The sequence below is a fragment of the Rattus rattus genome, chromosome Y (genome assembly GCF_011064425.1).
Source record: "Rattus rattus isolate New Zealand chromosome Y, Rrattus_CSIRO_v1, whole genome shotgun sequence".
Lineage (NCBI taxonomy): Eukaryota > Metazoa > Chordata > Mammalia > Rodentia > Muridae > Rattus > Rattus rattus.
The window spans coordinates 2192272-2209983 of record NC_046173.1 but is presented as its reverse complement, the minus strand read 5'-3'; the positions used below and the strand labels follow the sequence as shown (position 1 = coordinate 2209983).

At 35.1% G+C, this 17712-nt stretch overlaps 1 protein-coding gene across 1 annotated transcript in view; it reads right to left on the bottom strand.

Moving 5' to 3' along the window:
- The window catches only part of LOC116889599 (probable ubiquitin carboxyl-terminal hydrolase FAF-X), a 129771-nt gene that overhangs the window by 55434 nt on the left and 56625 nt on the right, over positions 1-17712 (bottom strand). The window contains 6 exon segments of the mRNA XM_032890532.1: positions 1006-1024; positions 1026-1127; positions 9004-9156; positions 10042-10282; positions 15650-15864; positions 16980-17075. Coding sequence (XP_032746423.1) covers positions 1006-1024; positions 1026-1127; positions 9004-9156; positions 10042-10282; positions 15650-15864; positions 16980-17075 — 826 coding nt within the window.

Genomic DNA, 17712 nt, shown 5'->3' with positions numbered 1-17712 from the left:
TGTAGCAGAGGATGGCCTTGTTTCACTAATGGGATGAGAAGCCCTTGATCCTGCCACCACTGGATTCCCCCAGTGTATGGAAACGTCGGGGCAAGGTTGTAGGGGAATGTGAGGAGGAGAGTTCTAGGGGAGTGGGAACACACTCATAAAAGGGTGAGGAATGGGATAGAGGGTTTATGGCCAGGAAACCGGGAAGGGAGTAACATTTGAAATGTAAGTAAAAAAAAAATCCAATAAAAAATTCAAAAAAGAGAATTAATAATGTATATACATATATGAACGTAACAACTTTTATAAGGAGGGCATGCAATTGAAAGAGAGCATTAGAAGATTGTATTTAATATTTAAGAACTAATACATATATGCATGTATCAATTAAAAAAAGAGGGTATGTAAGCATTTGAAAAAGAACAAGTTAAGGGAGGTTTTGGAAAGAAAAAAATTGGAGAAATGATACAATTTTAATATAATCTCAAAAATTAAAGAGAATAATTCTTAGAGAGAAATTTTAGACAGCAGTATATAAAATAATAAAGGCTTAAAGTTGGAACTGTTTTTTTTTAAAATAATGGAAGTTAATAGATATGTAAGGACTAAGAATGTTCTTCATTTCAGGTTTATGAACAATCCTGAATTCTTAATCTGTGATTAAGCTTTTTTAAAGCTCCTAAACAAGGACAGTGTACCCAATTATTTTTCTAACTAATGAAAACGTTCATGAACAATTACATGAAAAGACAAAACATACATAACACTTCATATAGTACAAATTATGATTAGTCTATGAATACAGTGTACTAATATTCTCTTTTGTACCTTTGAGATACTTGTAAGCATTCTTTTTTTTTTTTTTTGGTTCTTTTTTTCCGGAGCTGGGGACCGAACCCAGGGCCTTGCGCTTCCTAGGCAAGCGCTCTACCACTGAGCTAAATCCCCAACCCCACTTGTAAGCATTCTTAATTGAGAGGAGGAAACATGAATGGATAGACCATTTAGTTTATTTACCTGGTGGCATTAGTTTCATAAAGTATTCTTGCTCCATCTCTAAGAGTTGGCATAGTCAACATGCTTCCTAAGTCTGCAACTTGCCAAAGGAAAGATATGTATCTGGGCTGCAGTGACATTATCTAGAAAATAGAATAAATAAAATTATACCTGGGTAAAGTAAACATTGGATGGATAGATTTTTATTAACAAAAATTTAACCAAAATGACCTTAAAACTTATCTTTGATTATTTTATTGAAATGATCTCCCTCTTTAAATCTTTTAGATTTTTTTCATACAATATATACTGACAACATCTTTCTCCTCTATTAACCCAACTCTTCCCTGACTTCCTATACCCAGATCTAACAGACAGTAACAAAATGTAATGAATAAAAGTATAAGCTAAGACAAAACAAAACAAAAAAACCTAAACAAACAAACAAAAAAAACAAACCAGAAGAAAAATAGCCCAGGGAAAGGACAAGAAAAAAAATACAGACCCTCTCATTCATATGCTCAGAAATCCACAAAAACACAAAACCAGAAGCAATAACACAAAGGATATATTAGGCTAAAAAAAGGAAGAAAAATTAAAAACCAAAACAATAACAATAAATACAGAAAGGAATTCCCAAAAACAGAAAGAAAAAGCCTTGAGAGAGTATTTTAAGACTTCGAGCATTATGAGATACCATTCGTCAGTTCTTGATCTTAGAGAATAATCGATTGGATTCAGGAAAATTTCTCCAGTGCCCACGTGTTCAAGACTCTTCCCCATTTTTTCTTCTATTAGGCTGAATGTATCTGGTTTGATGTGGAGGTCCTTGATCCTCTTGGACTTAAGCTTTGTACATTTATTCCTCTACATGCTGACCTCTAGTTGAAACAGCACCATTTGCTGGAAATGCTATCTTTCTTCCACTGGATGGTTTTGGCTCCTTTGTCAAAGATATAGTGACCATAGTTGTGTGGGTTCATTTCTGGGTCTTCAATTATACTCCACTGATCTATCTGCTTGTCTCTGTACCAATACCATACAGTTTTTATGACTATTGTTCTGTAATACTGCTTGATGTCAGGGATGGTGATTCCCCCAGAAGTCCTCTTATTGTTGAGGATAGTTTTCCCTATCCTTTTTTTTTGTTATTCCAAATGGTTTGCAAATTGCTCTTTCTAACTGTATGAAGAACTGAACTGGAATTTTGATGGGGAGTGCCTTTGGTTAAATGGCCATATTTACTGTATTAATCCTGCTAATCTAGGAGCATGGGAGATTTTTATATCTTCTGAGATATTCTTCAATTTCTTTCTACAGAGGCTTGAAGTTCCTATCATACAGATCTTTCACTTGCTTGGTTAGAGTCACACTCAGGTATTTTATATCATTTGGGATTACTATGAATGGTGTCCTTTCCCAAATTTCTTTCTTAGCCTGTTTATCTATTGTGTAGAGGAAGCTACTGATTTGTTTGAGTTAATTTTATACCCCACCACTTTGCTGAAGTTGTTTACTGGGTTTAGTAGTTCTCTGGTGGAACTTTTGGGGTCACTTAAGTATACTATCACATCATCTGCAATAGTGATATTTGACCTCCTTTAGATTTCTGATTGCTCTGGCTAGAACTTTGAGTACTGTATTGAGTACTCAAGAGTGGGCAGTTCTCTCTAGCCCCTGATTTTAGTGAGATTGCTTCAAGTTTCTCTCCACTTAGTTTAATTTAGTTACTGGTTTGCAGTATATGGCTTTTAGTATGTTTAGGTATGTGCCTTGAATTCCTGTTCTTCCCAGGACTTTTATCATGAAGGGGTGTAGAATTTTGTCAATTGCTTTCTCAGCATCTAACTGAGTTGACCGTGTTTGTTTATATAGTGGATTATGCTGATGGTTTTCCATATACTTGCATACCTGGAATGATGCTTACTTGACCATATAAGTTTTACTTGTTCTTGGATTTGGTTTGCAAGAATTTTATTGATTATTTTTGCGTCAATATTCATAAGAGATACTGGACTGAAGTTCTCTTTCTTTGTTGGGTCTTTGTGTTGTTTTGGTATAAAAGTAATTTTGGTGTCATAGGAGGATTGGTAATGCTCTGTCTGTTTCTATTTTGTGGAATAGTTTGGACAGTATTGGTATGAGGTCTTCTATGAAGGTCTGATAGAATTCTGTACTAAACCCATCTGGTCCTGGGCTCTTTTTGGTTGGGTGACTTTTAATAACTTCTTCCATATCTTTAGGAGTTATGGGATTATTTAGATGGTTTATCTGATCCTCAAATAACTTTGGTACCTGGTATATATCTTGAAAATTGTCCATTTCCTCCAGATTTTCCAGTTTTGTTCAATACAGGCTTTTGTGGTAGGATTTGACACTTTTTTGAATTTCCTCAGATTCAGTTATTATGTCTCCTTTTTCATTTCTGATTTTCTTAATTTGGATACACTCTTTGTGCCCTCTGGTTTGTCTGGCTAAGGGTTTATCTATCCTGTTGATTTTCTCAAAGAACCAGTTCCTGATTTTGTTGACTCTTTATATAGTCCTTTTTGTTTCTACTTGATTTCAGTTCTGAGTTTAGGTTTATTTATTTCATTTTGTTTTAGAGCTTTTAGGTTGCCTGTCAAGCTGCTGACATATGCTCTCTCCTGTTTCTTTTTGCAGGCACTCAGAGCTATGAGATTTCCTGTTAGTACCACTTTCATTGTGTTCCATAAGTTTGGGAATGTTGTACCTTCATTTTCATTAAATTCTAAGTCTTTTCTTTTTTTATTTTTTTCCATGACAAAGTTATCATAGAGCAGACCACTGTTCAACTTCCATGTATATGTGGGCTTTCTGTCATTATTGTTGTTATTGAAGACCAGCCTTAGTCTGGGGTGGTCTGATAGGATGCATGTGATTATTTCTATCTTTCTGTATCATGAGGTCTGTTTTGTGACGGATTATATGGTTAACTGTGGAGAAGGTACCATGAGGTTGTGGGAAGAGTGTATATCCTTTTTTTAAGGATGGAATATTCTATAAATATCCATTAAGTCCATTTGGTTCCTAACTTCTGTTAGTTTCTCTATCTCTCTGTTTAATTTCTGTTTCCACAATCTGTCCAGTGATGAGAGTGGGGTGTTGAAATCCCCTACTATTATGTGTGGTGCAATGTATGCTTTGAACTTGAGTAAGATTTCTTTTATGTATGTAGGTTCCCTTGTATTTGGAGCATAGACATTTAGGATTGATAATTCATCTTGGTGGATTTTTCTTTGAACATGAAGTGTCCTTCCTTATCTTTCTTTATGAACATCGATTTTATTTGATATTAGAATGGCTACTCCAGCTTGCTTCTTCATACTATTTGATTGGAAACTGGTTTTCCCGACTTTTACTCTGGGATAGTGTGAGTCTTTGTCTCTCAGTTGTGTTTCCTGTAGGCAACAAAATGCTGGGTCATCTCTAAATATCCTGTCAGTTATCTGTGTCTTTTTATTGGGAAATTGGTCCATTGATGTTGAGAGAGAGAGAGTAAGGAATAGTGATTGTTGCTTCCAGTTATTTTTGTATTTGCAGTTGGGATTATGTTTGTCCTTCTTTCTTTTGGTTTTGTTGCAAGATTACTTTCTTGCTTTTTCTAGGGTGGAGTTTACCTCCTTACAGTAGCCTTTGGCATTTATTATCCTTTGTAGGGCAGGATTTGTAGACAAATACTGTGTAAATTGGGTTTTGACAGGAAATATCTTGGTTTCTCCTTCAATGTTAAGTGACAGTTTTGCTGGTTATAGTAGCCTCGATTGGCATTTCTGTTCTCCTAGGGTCTGTATGACATTTGTCCAGATCTTCTGGCTTTCATAGTCTCTGGTGAGACGTCTGGTATAATTATGATAGGTCTGCCTTCATATGTTACTTGAACTTTTTCCCTTACTGCTTTTAATATTCTTTGTTTTGTGCATTTGGTGTTTTGACTATTATGTGATGGGAGCATTTTCTTTTCTGGTCCAATCTATTTGGAGTTCTGTAGGCTTCTTGTATGTTCATTTCATGGGCATCTCTTTCTTTAGGTTAAAGAAGTTTTCTTCTATAATTTTGTTGGAGATATTAACTGGCCCTTTAAGCTGGTAGTCTTCACTCTCTTCTATACCTATCATCCTTAGGTTTGATCATCTCATTGTGTCCTGAATTTCCTAGATGTTTTGGGCTACGAGCTTTGTGTGTTTTACATTTTCTATGATGGTTGTGTCGATGTTTTCTATGGTGTCTTCTGCTCCTGAGATTCTCTCCTCTATCTCTTTTATTTTCTTGGTGATGCTCACATTTATGACTCCTGATCTCTTCCCTAGGTTTTCAATCTTTAGGGTTTTCTCACTTTTTGCTTGCTTTATTGTTTATATTTCCAATTTTAAATTGCTGATGGTTTTGTTCATTTCCTTCTCCTGTTTGGTTGTTTTTTCCAGTAGTTCTTTACTGGATTTTTGTGTTTCCTCTTCAAGGGCTTCTAGTTGTTTACTTGTGTTGTCCTGTATTTTCTTAAGGTAGTTATTTATAACATTCTTAAAAGTCCTCCATAAGCATGATTAAATGTGATTTTAAATCTAGATCTTGCTTTTCTGGTGTGTTTGGATATCCACATGCCTGGATTTTCTAAGATGCACATACCACATAAAACTCAAGAAGGATCACCAAAATTCAGATGCTTCACTCCTTCTATAAAAGTTGAACAAAAATATTCATAGGAGGGGATATGCAGGCAAAGTTTAGAGCAGAGACTGAAGGAATGGCCACTTAGTGCCTGACTCACATGTTGCCAATACATATATACAGTCACCAAAACTAGGTAAGACAATGAAGCTCAGAAGTGCATAGCTCTGACAGGAACCAGATAGAGATCTCTCCTGAGAGACACATCCAGAGCATGTCCAATACAGAGGTTAATGGTAGCAGCAAACCACCAAACTGAGAATAGGACTCCCTTGGGGGAAATCAGAGGAAGGATTGAAAGAGCTAAAGGGTCTTGCCACCCCTTAAGTACAACAATTCTAACCAGTTAGAGCTTCCAGGGACTAAACCACTACTGAAAGACTATACATGGACTGACCCAGGGCTCCAACTGCATAGGTAGTAGTGAATAGCCTTGTTGGGGCACCAGTGGAAGGGAAAGCCCTTGGTCCTGCAAAGGTTAGAACCCCAGTGAAGGGGATTGATGTGGGTGTGGGGCATTTGGTAATGGTGGGTGGATGAAGAGGGGAACACCCATACAGGCTAGTGAGAGGGGTTAGGGAGCTGATTGACAGGAAAACCAGGAAAGGGGATAACACCTGAAATGTAAATAAGAAATACCCAATTTACTAAAAATGGACAACAAACAAATAAAAAACAAAAACAAAAAAGAAAGAATAGGAACCTTTGCTAGCGCATATGCAGCTACGAAATTGTAGCCCCAAGCACTGCTCTCCGAAGGCTGTCTGTTAAGCCTGCCCCCACCAAGGTGGATGCGAAGATGAAGGCTGCGTGAATGGATAAAGCATCAGGCAAAAAATGTGCAGATAAAAGGGGAGAGAGGAGGGAAGGGCAAACAGTCTGAAGTGGCCGACCAGAAAAGTATAAAATGCATGCAGAAAATGGAGAGATGGAAAGCCAGAGTCCAGCTTCTGCATAAGAGAAAGAAGCAAGGTTCAATTAAGCATCCCTCATGTCTGTTAGTGGTCCCTGCTTCCTTTCTTGTACAATCCAGAAGAGTATTTTTACCAGCTATTTTGTAAATTTGAGTATTTTAGTAGCTCTAGAAACATTTTTACAAGGTGAGGGAATCTTACCTCATCCCATTTTAATGTTTAAGAGGTTATTTCTCAAGGTGTAAAAAGAAAACATTGTCAGTGTTTTTAGTAAGTATTTACTTATAGTTCATGTAGATCCAGATCTATTTTGTCAGACATTATTTTATAAAACAACCTGAGTCATGTCACTAGGAGAAAGTTTGGTTCAAGTTCACATATGGTTCTTGTGAAATATCCTGTATTCTGAATAGTTGAGAAGGAAGCCCCTAAAATTGACTTAATGGATCCATATTCTTAATATTAGACTTTATTTTAAGCTACACACTATTATTTCTAAATATAACTCTGATTTATAATACTCTCTGTATATGACATGGGATCTTCATATAATTCTTAGAATATCATATCTTATTAAAGTTGGTTGGTAATTAATTAAAAAAAAGGTTAAATCATTTGCTGGTTGTTTATGTTTTTGGTACAAGCAGAAAATAGCATGATACTGAATTAGGAGAGGCTGTGACTATATCCGGCTAGTTTTATATCCCACAGTACAAAGCATACTAAATGGTGATTTGGAGTCTCAGTCGTGCATTCATGTATGGAATATTTTCAGTTACATCTTTATCATTTGTTTCTAGTAGAACAATTTTATAAGAAAGCCAGTCCTAAGCCACTACCCAAAGACTGACTCTGGGCTCCAACCTCATAGGTAGCAATGAATAGCCTAGTAAGAGCACCAGTGGAAGGGGAAGCCCTGGGTCCTGCCAATACTGAACCCCCAGTGAACATGAATGTTGGGGGGGGGCGGTAATGGGGGGAGGATAGGGAGGGAAACACCCCTACAGTAGGGAATGGGGAGGGGTTAGGGGGATGTAGGCCTGGAAACCGGGAAAGGGAATAACAATCAAAATGTAAATAAGAAATACCCATTTTAATAAACATGGAGCAAAAAAAAGAAAAAAAAAAGAAAAAAGAAAAAAGAAAGCCAGTCCTTGGTCCTTGCCCTGTCAGAACTGTGTGCCTCTGGTCATGGCAGTCCATTTTCTTAACAGTTGTGATAATGTGCTGTGAAAGATGGAGATTTTGAGTATGTTCTGTGTGTGGTATAAAACTGTGAATCGGTGGAATTGAGGATTAAGAGCATTTGGTTGTTATGAGCGATCTTAAGGAAACTTGCCAAGTTTGAGGTTGGAACATCACTGGAGTAAGTTCAAAGAAAATATGTAGCTCTTCATTTGTGTACAGTGAACACAGTGTGGCTCTTCAGAGTTTGGGTACTTGTGAAGAATTGGAATGTCTGTGTACTCTGCTCCTTGACCAATAAAGTCTCAGTTGTGAAAGAATAAAAAAAAAAAAAAAGACTAGGAACTTTCAAAGATAGTGAATTTGTTTTCTGTTGGGTATCTAATGCTGGTCTTAGGAGTAGTTAGCTCCCCCAAGGAGACTGCCTTGGAGGAAATAATTTTTCAATTGGATTATCTCTTTAATCTTCAGTTTTATCTATTTCTTAAAATAATTTAGGTAGTCTTGTTTGTCTAATGCCTGCTCTTTTGACTAGTTGGGCCTCAACAGTTTGAGATTCAATTAGCTTTTTCCTCCACAGCAATTGGATTAACAAGGTGTGCTGTACCCACCTCAAAAATCTTAAACAGGAATTGACCCTGTCTAAAGGAAATGCAAGGACAAAGAGTGGAGCAGAGACTGAAAGAAAGGACATCCAGTGACTGCTCCACCTGGGGAACCATTGCATCTACAGATACCAACCCCATACCCTATTGCTAATTCTGGGAAATGCTTGCTGACAGGTGTCTGATACAGCTGTTCCCTGAGAGACTCTGCCAGAGCCTGATAAATACAGAAAGGGATGCTTGCAGGTAACCATTGAACTGAACACAGGGACACTAATGGAGGAGTTAGGAGAAGGACTGAAGTAACTGAAGGGGTTTGCAACTTCATAGAAAGAAAGCAATAGTATCAACCAATCTTTTAAAAGGGCTAATTAATTTAAACATAGGAGCCATTTCTTTTGATATAATGTATGCATATATGGATACATATGAATGCATATTATAACCATTAACTCTATGTAACTTATAAATTGTATCTTTCCAGAATTCACTTAAAAGTTACTAACTTCAATTATTTAGTGTTATTCAGTGTAGGTAAGCTTTAAACCCAGAAACAGAAACATTCTACATAATCTTCTCTTATTAATAAACGAGAAGGGAATCCCTTGTAAATAGTAATTACTTACCACCCCTGGTAAACAATTTTCCATTTCTGAATTGGGAACATCTCTATAGTTATTATGACAGTGGTTTCCAGGAGATCCGGCTGATGAATCAGATGAGCTATCAGGACTTGAAGGCATGTTGGAATTTATTTGTATAAATTTAGCAGTAATTAGCTGAAAAAAAATGATAAAGGGAACATGAAAGATGTTTAGAAAACAAGAACCAAAGAATACCAAAAGGCTATTCTCAAGTTTGTTTTTAGAAGCACATCTGAAACTTTTTAATATACATATGATAGAGGATTGACAGAATATATAAAAAAAAAACCAATCCAGTACAAAAACATGGTATGGATATGAACAGAGAATTTTCAGAATAAATAAAAATGGTTAAGGAACAAAATTACTACAATATAACCATTTCTAACAATCCACTTATCTTTACAATGTCTGTAGAATACTCTGTTGGATATTAAATATTATAGATCCTAATGTCATTCTTTATCAGTATATCATTTGCATAGAATCTATATAAATGCTTTTTTATTTCTGCATTATTTAGACATTAAATAACAAAAAGCAAATTGTATATAAATATTTCTAGATTTTTTTTTTCTCTTGATTTTTATTAAATTGAGTATTTCTTATTTACATTTCAAATGTTTTTCCCTTTCCCGGTTAATATTTCTAAATTTATTATTTGGGATAAAGTAAAATCAACTCTAAATGTATGTAAATATGAAATGTCTACAGTAGATATGAAATTGTTTTCAGTTATCTAACTTTAATATAACAGGGAGAATACAGATTTTCATTACCTAAAATCCTGTGATATTTACTTTTTTTGATATCTACCTTTTTATATCTAATAAATGTATTTTAAATTAAATTAAAATTTAAATTTTAATTTAAATTAAAATATGCACTACCACACATATACCTGGTTGGTTATAATCCAGTTATCAACACAAAACATGTACATAATAATGTTCAAGAAATGACTAATAGTAAAGTATAAACATGAATTTGAGAGAATATTTGAAAATTATATTTACTTACTGATTTATCTTTCAAATTTAACTGTTCAACTAGCTTTCTGTCATCTTCAGAATCTATTAACTCTCCACCTATAAACAGTTCAATTTTTGTATGGGTTACATTGGCATTAATACGATTGAGAATGCAGCGTCGCACAGAACCAATGGTAGCATTCGTATGAGACAGTATGTCCAAATCATCAACTTCTTTGCTCTGGTTTGGAAATCGAACTGTAAGAGACAAGTGTTTCCCACGGAATGCTCTGGGGGAAAAAAAAATTAATTTTTATAAAACCTCCCACAAAAAAACCCCAGCAATATTCAACAAATTGTAAAGGATATAATAATATGTATTTGTTATTTAAAATACAGAGGTTAAAAAATAAAATACAGTGGTTAACTTAAAATATTATGACTCTTGAATTACAAACTGATAGTAACACCTTACTTCTATTAGCTAAGAACAAATGTTTCCTACTCATGATAAAGCAGGATAACCACAAAAATTTCAAAAAGCTTAATTTTCTAAGATTTTAATTTGGGCAGAAGATTTTATTTTATTTTATTGCAGAGCAAAAGCAGAAGCAGCTGCATGCTTCCACTAGCTTTATTAATCCCTATATAGAGAAGAACATTCATTACCTCAAATTCTCTTTGGCAAGATATAATCGTAAAATTGTTCTTCCTATGATACTTGGAATAACTTAGGCCAGAACAAACAAAAAAATAAGACTAAACAAAGACTTCTTCTTAAAATATTTATATAAGAAATCATCCCTCTTCCTATTATCAAAATATACTCGTCATAACACTGAGAGCATGAGAGCCACTTCCACAAAAACAGGACATGGCAGAACATAATTCAGGCCAAATAAGAAAAACACTTTCTTCTCAAGGTTGTCATTCCAGCCCTCCTTGCACATTTCACTTGACCCTACCTGGGAGCTGCATCTCTATGTCTCCAGAATTTCTATCTTTTCTTTTTTTTAAACTTAACACTTTCCATAGCATAGCTAAAAGACCTTGTAGGGCTTTAATCATGTAAAATAAAGCAACATAATACATAATGCACACAATATTATGGCAAAAGTAGCTTTTCCCATGCTATGGAAAATATTTTGAGACCAAGCTTTGGGATCTAATCCTGTAAATTGGTCAGCCAATAATTTAGCTATTTCCTCTGGGGTAGTATCTTGTAGCTGTTTGCCAAAAGATGTTCAAATATCATATTTCAAGGCATTAATTACTTTGGTAGCAATATCACTGCCTTCTAAATAGGCTTGAATTAACTTCCAATCATGGTATGTATCATTATACATATATTCAGTAACACAAAAAGTAGTAGAATTTCAATCACACCTTGAATCCTCATATTTTTCAATAGCTACCATCGTTTGACCTAACCATTTTACTGTTTGTTTTAAAATATCTACTTGACTTTGAAGTCTGGTATCAATTTTAATTTGCCCTATCCATAACTCATATGAATCTTTATGTCAGTCTTCAACAAAATGCTTTGTCTTTTTGTCCAGTGTAGCATCTATTGAGATGTTTTTAATGCTACACTGTAAACTGCTGCCAAACAAGCAACAGAACTAAGGCTTAAAATAGTAGCTACTGTAACTCCAATTATTCTTTTTACTTCTCTTCAGACTATTAAAAAATAGTAATCACACTAATTAAAAGGAGATTTTTATTTTTTGATATTCATGGGTGTTTGCCAACATGAAAAAAGAGGTGTCAGATTCTTTTGGAGTAGTTACAGACAGTTACTGACTGGGAATCGAACAGCAAGCAATAGGTGATCTTAATCACTGTGTCATCACTCTAAAACCTACACTAAGACTATTTTGAATAGAAGATAAACCTCAACTTAATGCATGCTTTTGCAAAAATATGTGAGTGAATAGGTGTTGGAAAATGTAGTGTTATACACACACACACACACACACACACACACACACACACCTGCATATATAAATGTACATACCACACCTGTTTTTTTTAAAAAAATATTTTTTTGGATATTTTATATATTTACATTTCAAATGTTATCCCATTTCTCCGCCTCTCATAACCTCTCTAAAATTTTAAGGATTTATTTATGTATAAGTATACTATAGCTGTCTTCAGACACATCAGAAGAGGGAGGGCATCAGATCTCATTAGAGATGGTTGTGAGCCACCATGTAGTTGCTGGGAATGGAATTTAGAACACTGGAAGTGCAGTCGGTGCCCTTAACTGTTAAGGCACCTCTTCAGCTTGACCACATCTAATTTAGATTATTTTTTACACGCAGATGATCTATTTTAGAGAAATAACTAAATTCTAATCATGAAATTCATTACATTTCACATTTAAAACATGTTATTTCATGTGCGTGCATATTCTTTCTGCACATATGTCTGTGTACCATTTGTGTGCCTGGTGCCTGCAAAGGCCAGACAAGGATATTGGATGTCCTGTAAGTGTAGTTAAGAGTGCAGGCTAACTACCTAAAGACTATACATGGACTGACCCTGGACTCTGACCTCACAGGTAGCAATGAATATCCTAGTAAGAGCACCAGTGGAAGGGGAAGCCCTGGGTCCGGCAAAGAGTGAACCACAAGTGAACAGGGCTGTGGGGGGGAGGGCCGAAATGTGAGGAGGAGGGGGAGGGAAAAACCAAAAAGAAAGGGGGGGGGTGAGGGGGATGTTTGCCCGGAAACCGGGAAAGGGAATAACACCCGAAATGTATATAAGAAAAAATCAAGTTAAAAAAAAAAAAAAAAGAAAAAAAAAAAAAAAAAAAGTGCAGGCTACTTGTAGAGGATGGGAAATGAACTGAGGACCCCAGGAGAATGGTAAGTGCTCTTAAATCCTGAAATTAACTCTTCAGTTTCCAGATTTCAAATACTTATGCCAATAGCAATTCATGTATGTTATTCTAGCAAAAAGATAACATTATTCAAACTTTACAGTAGTGTAAAATGAGCTGGGATACTATACAGCACATTTCTTTTTAAATTTTTTTTTTTATTAATTTGAGTATTTCTTATTCACATTTCGATGTGTTATTCCCTTTCCCTGTTTTCCCGGCCAAACATCCCCCTAATCCCCCCCCCTCCCTTCTTTATGCATGTTCCTCCCCATCCTCCCCCATTGCCTTTCCCCAACAATCATGTTCCTGGGGGTTCAGTCTTAGCAGACCAAGGGCTTCCCTTCCACTGGTGCTATTACTAGGATATTCATTGCTACCTATGAGGTCAGAGTCCAGGGTCAGTCCATGTATAGTCTTTAGGTAGTGGCTTAGTCCCTGGAAGCTCTGGTTGCTTGGCATTGTTGTACATATGGGGTCTCGAGCCCCTTCAAGCTTTCCAGTTCTTTCTCTGATTCCTTCAATGGGGGTCCTGTTCTCAGTTCAGTGGTTTGCTGCTGGCATTCGCCTCTGTATTTGCTGTATTCTGGCTTATACAGCACATTCTTAACGTGTGTGTCATAACTTCTTTGACATATCAGATATCATCCCTATCATATATTTACATTACAGTTTCAAATATCACTCATGAAGTAGTGATGAAATGATTTTAAGGCTGTGAGTTATTGCAACATAAAGATCTGTATTAAAGGGTTTGCAGCATTAATTAAGATGTTTGAGAGCCATTGGTATAGGCGACATTCTTCTTGTTAATAACAAGAATGGGAATTCAGATGTTTTTAATTTTTTTGATTCATGACTTTCAATTTGGGATTTAAATTTCTAAAATGTCTATTTTAATTTAATAGTTCTTCAACTAAAAGACTTTGATCCAAAGCTGGATAAATTTGGGGGAGGAGGGCATCAATCTACCCTACTAACTATGCTTGTCTTGGGCACATACCCAAAAGATTCTTCATCTTAACACAGAAACACTTGTTTACCATGTTTATTGCTAACTGGTTCATACTAATTAGAAATTAAAAACCACCTAAATGGCCCTCAATAGAAGAGATAAAATGTGATATATTTATTTACACAATGGAATATTACTCAGCTGTTAAAAGTGACATTATGAAATATTCAGGTAAATAGATTAAAAAACTGGGGAAAATAATCCTAGACTCAGAATGACAAATAGTATTTATTCACTTTTAAGTGTGTGTTATTTAGTATGTCAATGACAGCCAAGCTCCAATCAATCCATAGAACTGTAGTGCGATCTGGCATAGAGTGAAGAAAGGGGAAAGTCAGGAGAGGGTAAAGATGGTTATTCAAGGTTTAGGTCAGGGATAGATTGGGAGGATCAAATGGGGATGGAATAAACAACGTAGGGAATACATGGAGAAGCAGCTAAAATTAAGAAATATGTCAGCAATAGTATGAAAACTTTATATAATAGAAGCTTCTGAAAATATATAAGTGATTCAAATTAAATTACCAAGTAATGGCAGAGGCTGAGAGACCTATTATGTTATCTCTTGCTATGAAGTGAAGCTTCTGGTAAATGAGACAGGGCTTCATTTAATTGAGTTGTTGGACAAAATGGAACCCTCCCAAAAACTCATCCTTGATACCAAGTTTGCTTTTCATAAACTCAGAGTAAGTACTTACTGCTGAAGGTAACACCTACACAACTCATTGAACATGGAGAAATCTAGCATGTGATAGATATATTAAGATTTTACCACTATGTCTATCATGTTTAGTATAGAGAAGTAATAAGATGTAAACAGACATTAAGTAGCAACTGAAGACTTTGGAACAATGTCTTCATCATATCCCTCCCATCAGTGCTCAGGGAACCCCTAGGAAAAGGAGGGGGATATAGAGCCAGAGGAGATGAAGGACACCAGAACACAAGGCCTCTAAATCAACATTATCAAAGCTCATATGAACTCAAGAGACTGAAGCAGTTTGAGCAGGGTGTGCAAGGGTCTCTACCAGGTTGTCTCCAAATATAATATGTTTTGGTGAGATTACTGAGAACACACAGGATTCTGTCTCTATTTCTGTGTCTTGGGCTCTTTTCCTTCTGCCACTTATGCTCAATTTTGATGTGTTAGGTTATAAATCTCTTAGAAGCCCGTTTGCTTTCTAATGGGAGAAAGAAAAGGAGTCGATTTTGATAGGAAGGAAGGTGGGGAATCTGGTTCTTTGACTGGGAGTGTAGAGGCAGAAGAAACCATAATCAGAATATATTATGTAAGAAAAAAATCTATTTTCACTAAAAGAATAAAAAAGAGAATAGATGTTAACAATAGAATTATATCCCATCAAATGAAGGTCACTGCACTTGGAAATTGAAACAAAAAGATCTTAAGTTCACAGCCTGCCTTAACTTTATTGCAGAGTTTAAGACTAACAAAGGAAGCCATATTTCAACACATGGGTGAAGGATAAGTAATCTACAAAATAGATTAATGCCATACTTAATAGGTGACAAAAATTTGGAACTATGAACAAAGTCAAAGAAAAATTCCAAGTTACAAATGAGTGCTTTACCATATTTATTAAAAAAACAAAAAAAACCCAAAAAACAAAAAAGATAATTGCATTACAAAGTTCACACTTAAAAATAGGGTAAAATTCACTAAAATGTAAATAGTGCTCACATTTTGTAAATAAGTCTAAGAAATAATTGCAAGTTATTAAATCAGTTTTCACAAACCTTGACATAGGTAGAATCATCCTTTCCTCATGGTAATCACTGTCACATTCACTTATGTATTCCCTTAAAACAGTTAATATGCGAACTATTCGGATGGCTTCTTGTCTTGCACAGCTAAAAATATTGTCTTTATCACTATCCAAAACATGCAACGTATCATATGACGATTTCATACGATCAAAGCAAGATTGAATAAAGTCTTCATGAATAACTACCTGCAAATATTATGTCAAAAACAGTTCAATTGTTGCTTATAAAATTATCAAATATAACAAAGTATAAAAATTTTTAACTTAAAAGCAATTATTAACTATACTTATAATTAAGAATAAATACAAGTTTTATAATAAAAAAGTTTATAATATGAAGCAAACCAAGAACTCTTCAATATTCTGTTTTGAGAAAATTGAATCTTTAGTTGATAGTCATAATCCCTCGTTAAGGGACGAGGCCACCCAGCCATCTCAAAATTTTTGAGCCAGAATTGTTTCTGTCTAAAGGAAAAGGAGGGACAAAAAATGAAGCAGAATCTGAAGGGAAGGCCATTCAGAGACTGTCCCACCATGCAATCCATTCCAGCCCCAGACATCAAACAAAGACACTGGTATTGACGCCATGTTGAGCTTGTAGACATGGGCCTGGGTGGGCTGTTCTTTGAGAGGCTCTACCAGCAGATAGATGATCTCTGAGTCAAATGATGAATCAAGTAATATTTTGGGCAGAATGATATATAACAATAATTCTATTAAAAAATCTCCAAGCGGGGTTGGGGATTTAGCTCAGCGGTAGAGCGCTTGCCTAGCGAGCACAAGCCCCTGGGTTCGGTTCCCAGCTCCGAAAAAAAGAAAAGAAAAAAAAAAAAAAAAAATCTCCAAGCATCTAAGAATAGGGTAGGAAAAGATGTTGCTGTCAAGCCCTAATGATCTGAGTTTAATACTTGAGACCCTGTATGAGGAAATAGATTCAATTCCTGACTTCCACACTTGCACTAAGGCACATGCAAGCATACACACAGAAACAAGCACAAAATAATGAAAAATAAATTTATAAAAAGAATAATCTGAAGCTTCCGGTATATGCCTGCAATCCCAGGGTGAGTGAAGAGAATTCTGTGAGATGGAGTTACATAATGAATTCCCAGACAAGTCTGAGTTATGTGACTCTTTGTCTCACCAGAGCAATCCCTTAAAACAAAAAAGCAAGATAAATGGTGGAAATACTTATCTTATCTTAAAATGACAAATATTTGATTAAAATTTTCTAATTAATGATGAGATATTATCACTATTATTTTAACCTAACAGTGGAGTTTTTAGTACTTTACTCTTACCTGATTAGCTTGTAATCTAGGACCAAGGCTTGTATATATCTCTTTAAGGAGATCTATAGCTCTGTTTGAAATATCATCATTACTCTGAATCACAACCTGATTTTAAAAATGACAAAAAAAACCACTATTAAAATATATTTTAACTTGCCCCTTAAACTAGAATGTTCTTTTCAATAACTAAGAAAACCAAAAGGGAAAAAAGGTAGAAGCAGGAAAGGAAGTAAAAAGCAAACTTTCTTTCCTCACTTATTACCCTTTTTATTATTTGCCTTTATTTGTAGATTGTTCCTAGTTAGAATAAAAGTTAAAATATAAAATTAAATAATGACATCATCAAAAAATATGACTATATCTGAAATTTGCTTAAGTTAATAAATCTCTAAAGAAACATAAGCTACACAATATAACGGTCTAAAAGACAGCAATTATACTATCAGAATGGCAAATATAGCATTACATAGCATAAGATATTTACTCTTCAGACAATTAACATTCATCGTAAATAAAACAACTTATGTAACTTTTTATTATTTACACTTCCTAATAAGTCATTTTTTTGTGTAATTAATTTTGGTAGTGAGTATGTATTAAAACACAAGACCTTTCATAAAAACTTGAAAAACTTTCGTGAAGGACAACAGGTGTACACTTATGGGGATGAACTAACACAAAAAATCCAAAAAGGGTAAATCTAAAGTGAATGCTAAAGAAACACCAGTGTCGGAAATTAAAC